At 41.5% G+C, this 9,699-nt stretch overlaps 1 protein-coding gene across 1 annotated transcript; it reads left to right on the top strand.

The window, feature by feature from the left end:
- On the top strand, positions 1-5,867 carry znf512 (zinc finger protein 512). The gene is made up of 12 exons (XM_022765000.1): positions 1-511; positions 945-1,034; positions 2,079-2,183; positions 2,318-2,442; positions 2,670-2,756; positions 3,004-3,102; positions 3,203-3,403; positions 3,572-3,757; positions 3,993-4,094; positions 4,502-4,564; positions 4,827-4,925; positions 5,109-5,867. The coding sequence occupies exons 1-12, from the start codon at positions 1-3 to the stop codon at positions 5,865-5,867; spliced, it is 2,427 nt and encodes an 808-aa protein (XP_022620721.1).
- Positions 5,868-9,699: the final 3,832 nt, after the last annotated feature.

Genomic DNA, 9,699 nt, shown 5'->3' with positions numbered 1-9,699 from the left:
ATGTCATCAGGTGAGCTGGCCAATGGGGAGGACCCAAGCTCCATGGCCCCGCCCACAGCGAGGCTGCCTCCAAGATTGGTGGCGAAGGACACGTGGCCTCAAGGCCCAGAGGCTGGCAGGGAGCAGTCCCAACCTCAGGACCAGGGCTGGAACTCCAGTAGGGACAGAGGCCCTGAAGCCTGGGCCCCAGGTAGAGACCGACCCCAGGAGCAGGTCTGGAACTCCGGCAGAGACCGAGTGGGACACTCCAGTCAAGACCAGACATGGATAGCAGGCAGGGACAGAGCTCATTCTGGACAGGACCAGGCCTGGATGACGGGTCGGGACCGAGGTCCTGAGCAGGGTTGGGCAGCTGGCAGAGACCGAGGCCAGGATCAGGCCTGGAACGCAGGCAGGGATCCAGGTAGAGACCGGGCGTCCTCAGGACCAGAGCAGGCATGGGGATCTGGCCGAAACCAAGACCAAGCCTGGAGCAACACAAGCAGAGACAGAGGACACGTTTGGAGACCTGGTACATATTCAGACACACTGTATTCCATGATCATAGTCAAATAGAGGACTCACTGTTTGTGAGGTTTCAACGTAGGCTGCTAGTCTGCACATCTGAAAGATTTCGCACAATTTTGTTGCCAACTATATTACATGTCAGGTTAGGAATAATATTTTTCATGACATAAATTCTAAAAAAAACTGAATGAATTTGATGATTGAAATCCTTCTAACTCTGACTCTGATTGGCCGACTACAGCAGCACAAAATACTACAGATTGGCCTGAATGATCACATGTCAGCTATTGATCCTGAATTATGGTTAATTATGGTTAATTTAGTGAAGTTTTTAAAAGTGAATGCACCAAGAGTGAGGCGTCAACAGACTGTTCTTTGATATTTTCTGACTTTGCGGTTTTGTGGATTGATTTTTTTCTTCCTGTGTCATTTTAAAGACTTGAACATGAAGAAGGTCCTGAGAGTGGAGATGGAGCGAAGCCCTCCTGTCAATAACTTTCCCCAGCCGCCAGAGGGCAAAGACTCCTGTAAGTCACCATCCAGTCTGATATCTGTTGGGTTAAACCCATCCTTCAGATGCCCTCCTGCATCACAGGTTGTCTTGTTCAGCAGTCTTAGAACACTTTATTTAACCCTATTCAGCGTTCAGAAGCAGCATATAAACATGTAGTAAATGGTTTATACCACACTGTTATGTAGCTTAACTGTCTATATCTGCATACTTCTACATTATAGTGTGTTACATTTAGTAAAAACAAAGTTTTTTACTACGGTTTTACACTTTAGTAAAACACTTGCATTTTCAAAACAAAGGTTTTTTAAAATTGAACCAATTGAATAAATGATACAAATAATTTTGTAGTATTCACTTTTTTCTTTTTTTATTACCCTGATGTGATATTTTTTATACAATTATTCAGTAGCTCACCAACAAAGCTCTCGCTTTCACATATGAATAGTGTGAGAAGAAGTTGTCACATCTTTTCCACAACCTTCAGGGAACGAAACAGTAAATCTGCCCTAATTATAAAGTGGATTGACGCCTCATTGTGCTGAGCAGCAGCGTTAAAAGACACTTCAGTGTTCAGATAGAGCGTCCTGTTGGACCATTCCCACTGACAGTGTCTTTGATTGATCAGTAGAGGGCATTTTTTCCATTTCGGCTCAGTGATAGCACTGTTATTTTCCCTGTGGAACTTATGTTCATTTGGGCCTACAGTTGTTAATCATGTTAAGTATTACTGAGATGAGTTTACTTAGTATCAGCAGTTGTAATTTTCTGGCAGCAGTTCGTGCAGATCAATCAATAAAGAATAAAAAAATTCAGCTGCTGTAGATGTAGCTGAAACTATTTGAACAGGAGGAAAATGATTGGTTTGTAATCATTTCTTGTCGTACAGAGCATAATTATCACAATCAATTTGCAAGGTTTTGATAGTACTTTATTTTTTCAGTTTAAACATATTGTTCAGGTGGATTGAAAGAAGAGCACGGGCAACAGAGGAAGCAGGAAAAGACTAACTCGGTTTTGGATAAAAATTAAAACTACTCGTCTGATGAAAATATTTCAGGTTCAGATGGAGGCAGTGTTGGTGAGGCCTCGACCGTTCAGCCCAGCGAGGAGCAGAAACCTCCGGTCCTCAGCACCAAGAAGGAGCCTCCTACCTACCCCCCCGGTGAGATTCTGTAGCAATAGACTACAGCTGAGACTTGGACTTTATATAATCACACTTTATATTGGACACTCCTCCTTCTGGAACATCTCTACTGAGTAAAATAAATAATATCTTTATTTCTTGGCATCCACCAGGAAGTCAAGAGGAGCGCTGGCAGCTCCAGATTGTGGCCAAAGGCAGAGTCACGTGTCCGAAATGTAAGAGTGTGAGCAGAAAGACTGTGGAGGGGCTGAAGAAACACATGGAGAACTGCCGACTGGTGAGCACTCCACGTTTATACATTTACTTAGTCTACAATAAATACAGTTTTAAAGCGTACAGCCTTTCATATATATTCCATACAGCATAGCAGTAGAATGTAGCAATCACTGAATCTGCTGTTATTAAGACAAAACATACACATCTGCACTGGAATGTATCCTAACTGTAAAGCCCACAAACTAATGAATTGGTGTATGTGATGTAACTTTCATCTGTTGTGTGCAGCAACCTTTCACCTGTCAACACTGTGGGAAACAGCTGAAGTCTTCAACAGGGATGAAGTATCACATCATGGCTGACCACAGTCATCTGGTAAGACTAGTCATCTCTAATCCTCACAGTGCCTACCTTCTTTTACCAGTTTTAAACTTTACACATTGAGTTATTTCCTCCGTCTCAGACACACAGTTTGCAACAGTCAGATTTGCTTTCAACTATGATGATGTTTCAGCTGTATAACTGTGAGGAACCGTCCATCACTTGATGAACAAAGCTTTCATTGAAGTAGAGTATGCTTTGAAGCACACTCTTTATAGAGTATGAGTCTTTTTGTTTGTAGCCTTCGGCAGACGACGCCAAGGACCTGGATGATCGCGCCATCAAAGACAAACTGCGAAAAATCCTGAAGAGACTGGGCAAATTAAAATGCTCTAAAGAGGTAAACTGACAAATCATATCCATCTAAGAAAGGAGGATAAGTATGACGTGAGAAGAGATAATGGCATGGTACAATGATTTCTGTTTTTTTTCTGTTTCAGGGCTGTAACGCTGCATTCACCAGTATTATGGGCTATGTATACCACATGAAGAAGTGTGGGAAGGAGGAGTCCGAGCTGGAGAAGATGTTGTTGAACTGCTCCCACTGCGGGAAAACATACAAATCCAAGGCTGGTCTGGAGTACCACCTTAAATCAGAGCATGCTCCTGTGAGTCCTATGTTTTTTAATCTGTTAATTCAGGTGATTCAGACCAAAGACACAGTTTAATTAGCACATTTAAAAATGCTCTGGATTAAATCGGAATATTTTTTAAATATCTTCTTCATCCAATTTAAAACTCTTAAGTCTTAAGATGTATAACATACGCCTTGAAATTGTCCCCCTCCTCTTACCCAGATGCCCCAGAAGACTGAGGAAGACGAGGCACTGAAGGCCCAGAGGGAGGCCAACCCGGAGAGGACGGCCAGCGGCAGGGTGCAGCGAGCCTCGGCACAGGTGGCCAACTTCCACCTGGCTGAAATTGCCAACAACGAGTTGCCCAAAGACTGGCCCAAGAGGAAGTTTCAGTCAGACCTGGTGCCCGATGACAAAAAGGCAAGAGGAGAATCAGATTATATGCAGGGTAGTTGGAGAATATATGAGGGTATCTTTACTCAGAACACTGCAAAACATTTTCACAAAGTAGTCGGTTTTATTTATAATCATTTTAAGGCAACTGCACAGAGATATTAACAACAACCATATATACCAGTATAATGTTGGTACATATATGCCTGAATTGGGCTTTGCAGTTTCATTAACCTCCTCTTGCTCATGTCGTCCTTCATAGTTAAAATATGCCCGACCAGGCCTCCCTGCCTTCAGTCAAGAGGTGCTGAGGAAGTGGAAGAATGAGGTGAAGCTGCAGAGGAAAGTCCAGTGTCCCAACCAGGTACAGAACTACTTCTTCAGATTATGTGGGATAATCACATTTTTGAATTTAATTGATTTTCTCAGTGATGTGGTTGAAGGCTGGTTATGGGATGGTGCTTATTGTATTGTATGTTATTATATAATACTATGAGGATGATAACATATGATATAGAAAATAAGACACAGCCATCAGCAAAATCCCTTGAAATAAAAATGAAATAACTCAAATCAAACAATGTACATGTTTAGAAAGTTATTTTTCAGTCTGTTCATTTTATTGATTGTTCAGTCATGTTTGGTCTTGCTCTATGTGGAGGTGATATTTATATTTGTTAGATTCCTTTAGTTTATATTTCAAGCCAAATAATCCAGTTCTATGAGCAGAAATCCATAATGTTGTTGTAATAACATTTGTGTCTCCGTCAGGGTTGTGGCTGCACCTACACCAGTGTGTCTGGGCTGAAGGCTCATCTGGGACTCTGCACACGGGTAGGTCATCTTCCTCCCCTTGTCTCTGTTCAAGTGTGTGCAAAGACCAATGAATGTACAGAAACTGTGCTTCTTGGAATTTGTGGCAATATAACACACAGTGTGATAATAAACTATAAAACACACCACAATAAACTTTAAGAGTCTGAGCAGAGAGCGGAGATGTCTGTATTTTCATGAGCCCAGTGAATAGTTGTTAAAGTGTGAGATTTTCCAGAGCTTGATGATCAGTTCATGGTTCTCTCATTTGATTTGATTTCAGGGCGACTTTGAGGCCGGAAAATACAGATGTCTCATCTGCAACAAGGAGTTTAACTCTGAGAGTGGAGTGAAATATCACATCAACTCTGTCCATTCACAGGTAACGACGAACTGCTCTCTCTGGTTGTGTCACTGTAAGCAGACAACATTTAATTGAACGCTCGCCACACGCTCACCCCTGCTAACTTGCTCTGACCCTGTCGTGTGCTTCCTCTCCTCCTGCGCCTGTGTGTGTGTGTGTGTGTGTGTGTGTGTGTGTGTTTGTGTGTGTGTGTGTCAACAGGACTGGTTTGTGACAAACAAAAAAGCCTCCAAGAAATTTGAGAAGTTCCTCAAAAACCAGTCCAAGGAGTTTGTCCATAATGTGGACAAGCAGATTGTGGATCAGTACCACCATCACCACCTCCAGCATCATCATCATCAGCAGCATCACCACCTCCACCACCACCACCACCACCATCAGCAGCAACATCAGCTCCAACACCAGCCAATGCAGCACCCTCTGCAGCCACTGCATCACCTCCAGCACCAAACCCAGCTCCTCCATCCGGAGCACCAGAACCTCCCTCCACAGGTGGACACCCAGCTCCAGCAGCCGATGCTCCACTACACCCCTCTAGAGCCCCCTGCGGGACCACTGTGGGTGGATATGGACCGGAGAGGAGCCATGCCAGGACCAGAGCAGGCCCCGATCGAGATGGAGATGGCTGATGTTGACAAACCCGGAGAGGACAGCGGCGGGATGGTGGAGGTTAAAAGGAGAGAGAAGGGGGAGAGGGGAGGGGAGAGGGGGAAGGCTGATGGGAAGAGGAAGGATTGCTTTGCTTTTGGTGCTGGTGGAGGCGGTAGCGCTGGCGGAGGTGGTAGCGGCGGCAGCAGCAGCAGCAGCAGCAGCAGTAGCAGCAGTAATACCGGCAGCTCATCCAGCGAATCAGAGGTGGAGCAGCAGGACAGGCAAAGACAGATTGACCAGTGGAATCTGAAACGACCGGGCATCATGGAGCCCCACCCTGAGGCTGGAAAGCGACAAAGAAACACTTAAAAAAAACCCCCAAAACTACACTTTACAAACACATGTCAGATGCTCTCATGCACCAGAGCTGATTTTAACAGAGGTAGGAAGAGATACCATCGGGTGTCCGTCCACACTTTATTAGCTGTGACAGTGTGACATGATGAAAACAAATCCACGTGTTCCCACAAGGCAAACAGGTGAGAAGGCAGCTGACGACAGAGCTACAATCTGTAACTTCTGATGTTTTGGAAGTTGAGAAAGCTTTTAGATGATGACGGGTTCCTTCAAGGAAACCTCAAGGTGTCGGCGTGGTTACGAGACGATACACTTCTGGTTCAGACGCTGGCTCTCTGTGTTGAAATGGTTGTCGCTGTATAGCCCTGAGAAATATAGTTATACCGTTTATCTGTGTGTTTATATGTAACAGATTCTTTTCACCAACTTTCGATGTGTCTTATTCTTTTAAAGAGTTTGATAAACACTTTTATGTTTACCTGAAAGGGAAAAAGTTACTCTAAACTGAAGAGAGGATGCTTCAGACTAGTGTTTTGTTAGACTTGTCTAGTCGCTCTCTCTCTGAAAACATTTTGTGCCTCTTAAGTATGATCGATATAACTTCATACTGCTCATCATCACTTTTAATTACAACCAGTTGGCCTTTTCTGGGCTAAATAACATTGGAAGTGTAACTTTTCTGGTCAGATTTGATAGAATCAGTTCTCCCTTACCTTTTCTCTTTCCCTACCATATTTTCATCTGTGGGATTTCATTTGTTCAAACAGGCAAATCTTATATGAAGCGCAATGAAGCAAAAAAAAAAGGCAAAAAAAAAAGTTACTAGATACACTTCAACATTTTATGAAACATTTTATCAAATGAAAAGATCAACACCACTCTTCTTAAGTCCGAAACAACAGTCCATCCATCGCTCCAGTACTTCAGAGCTGAAATAGTTACAGCCTTTACCTCCTCTTAAAACCACTAATTCATGTTGTTTCATTTGTGTTTATACTTATGAGATGCAGCTTGTTTAGTACCCAGTGTTAGAAGTTTTGTAAGGGTAGTTTTGTACTTTGGACAGAGCCAGGCTAGCTATTTCCCCCTGTTGCCAGTGTTCAGGCTAAGCTAAACTAAGCGCCCCCTGAATGTAGCTCTATACTAAACACAGGCGTGAGTGGTATCGATCTTCTCATCTAAACCAGTTTATTTCTCAAGATATTGAGCTAGTGGTGACACTGTTCTCTCAATGTCCTCAACACACAATTTCCGATTAGCAGAAACATCAAAAAAGTAAAATTGTGATTAATGTCATTAATTAGATCTTAAAATGGGCCCCAACGCTGAGTGAAGCCCATCTCTTCATGTAGTTTTGAGATCTGTTTTTTAAAGGTTGTTGAGATGTGAGAATCTTTCATTTGCAGTGATGTGTTTTTTTTTTATCTTAGCTTAACAAAAGTAAAGACCACCACCTCGACACATCCAAACTTCAGAGAACCATCTAAACTAAAGGTCCACTTACTAGCTTTTTCCCAAGCTTTCAACCACATCTGAAAGCTGGTCTTCCTCTGTGGATGGAGTTTGCTTTCTCCAAGCTCCTCTTTCTCTGCTGACAAACCCTGCAGATGTGAGTTTAAAGTTCTCTAAAAAGCAAGTAAGTGGACCTTTAAGATGTTTTTTAAGGCTGCAACTAACGATGAGTTTCATCATTGATTAATATGCTGATTATTTTTCTGGATTAATCAATGAGTTATATTGTCTGTGAAATGCCCATCACGGTTTCTATCAAGGTGATGTCTTTAAAAGTCTCGTTTTGTCCGAAAAACAGTCCGAAATAAAAGTTATGAAGTTTCATATAATATCAACAAAGAAAACCATTAGATAAAATAGCTGCCAATCAATTTTCTGGCAGATGATTCATTGATTAATCAACTAATCATTTCAGCTCTAATATTTTTCTTAAACTGCTTTGTCCATGTTAAGAACGCTCAGTTTGTAAAAACCATTTTAAACATTCCAAGTTGGACGATTGTTCACTTACCGAACTAATGTCAGCAGGGACACAAAGAAAGCACAGAAATATGACGGTTCTTAATGTTTAATCAAGAAACAAAAGCCAATAAACTTTGAGGATGTCTGGTGACTTATTGATTATGTTACAGTGCGGACATGCGGTCAGAGTGGGGGATTTTTGACGATCAAATGAACAGGATTATAGGGAAGCACACATCCTCTCCACCTCACTCACAGACACTGACACAGGTGAAGTCTAATGAAGGAAAGTATTTAACATGGAGGGTGGGTGTTTTTCTTTTCTGTTAATTCTTCAAAGTCACACCTGCTTTTGTCTCAGAATATTTAACCAATAGCATGTAGCCTAATGTTTATGTACTCTGCATTTTGTATCTACTATAGTGGTGTACGGCTATGGATGGTTGTCATTGTTGTTATTTGTTTGTACTGTTTTTTGTTTTTGTTTTTTTTACTTTTTTTGCATTTATGAATGTATTTGGTTATTGGTTTCCCGCTCTGTTGTGCACTTCTGTTTATCATTTATCATTGGAAACATTCAGCGAGGATTACCCTTTAATCTGTGAATCTGTCTTTAACAAACCATGTAAAAATATTTACTGTATCTGATTGTGTTGAAAGTGCTTTACCCTTCATTGCCCTCCATCAGATGCCTTTTGGAAGAACAGCCTGGGTTGTTTTAGTTTGAGATAGAAAACCTCCTGGTACATGGGAAGTATTTCAAAAAGCTTGATTTTTTTTATTATTATTATTCACCATGGATCTCAAAAAGTGGTGGAAAACATTTTCTTTTACTCAACACTGAGTAATAAGCCTGAGAATGCCTTTCTATTAGGGGTCCAAGCACTAAGAGTGTTAGAACCCTAACATCACTGTTTATTATATTTCTTTTGCTGATAAAAGTGGTTGTGCAGCTTAAACTGTCGACGTTAGAAATGTGTAATTTTCATGGGAGCTCCGTAGTTCAGTTGATTATATAACATAATATTCATCCATTCTCTTGACATCCCGATCGATCCCAAAGTGTGTTGAGTGATAGGACCCAGTACACTGATGTGCAAGTTTAGTTTTTACTCTATGTTTACTTAGTATTATGTTACTTGTGGTGCTAGTCAGTTGTTGCATCATTTACTAAGACATTGACTCTGATGAAGTTTGAATGTATTGCAGTGGGGCTTTTGTTTAGGCACTGTGGATGTTGCTATTCATGCTAAATGCCCAGTACTTCCCAATAATAATTATGATGAGATAATTAATGTAATTATTTTTCATCGCCTAGGTCAGTGGTTTCCGACCTTTATGCCCTGTGATACCTTGAAATAAAGCAATATTTACTTGTAACCCATCGTTACGGTAACCCATTGTTACAGTGAACCACTGGCTATAACCAAGTCAACCAAGAGAGGCAATAAGAGGCAATGTTGCCCAGTAATTTATAAGAAAAAAAGCAAAGATGAGAGGAACATCTGGAAACTATTTTTACATGTTTTTTTTTTAACCTGTTAATTTTCTCGTTAAGATTTATCTCGTGACCCTTTGGTGGCACCTGAACACAAATTTGACCACTGACTCACTGTAGGTGTTTTGCCGTTGCTGCTGAAATACTTCCCATGTGGATTATGCTTGTGACCAAATCTTTATCACCATGCATGCACTTTGAACTGTTTGATGGCACAAAGAACAGCATCGCTCAGCATTAAGAGACCACGAGTATTTCATATAGCACCCTGGATCTCTGACTACATTTCATTTTATACTTAAAAAAAAGAAGCTTTTTCGGTGAAATCAGACATTTAATGGCTTAAACTTCTTATATCGCGGGATAAACTAC

Source organism: Seriola dumerili, unplaced genomic scaffold (genome assembly GCF_002260705.1).
Source record: "Seriola dumerili isolate Sdu_G_001 unplaced genomic scaffold, Sdu_1.0 BDQW01000025.1, whole genome shotgun sequence".
Classification (NCBI taxonomy): domain Eukaryota; kingdom Metazoa; phylum Chordata; class Actinopteri; order Carangiformes; family Carangidae; genus Seriola; species Seriola dumerili.
This window is presented reverse-complemented; position numbering and strand designations above follow the sequence as displayed.

Coding starts and splice junctions, on each gene's coding strand:
- znf512 (XM_022765000.1), top strand. CDS start 1: ATGTCATCAGGTGAGCTGGCCAATGGGGAGGACCCAAGCTCCATGGCC. Junction 512..944: donor AGGACACGTTTGGAGACCTG/GTACATATTCAG, acceptor GTCATTTTAAAG/ACTTGAACATGAAGAAGGTC. Junction 4,565..4,826: donor ATCTGGGACTCTGCACACGG/GTAGGTCATCTT, acceptor ATTTGATTTCAG/GGCGACTTTGAGGCCGGAAA.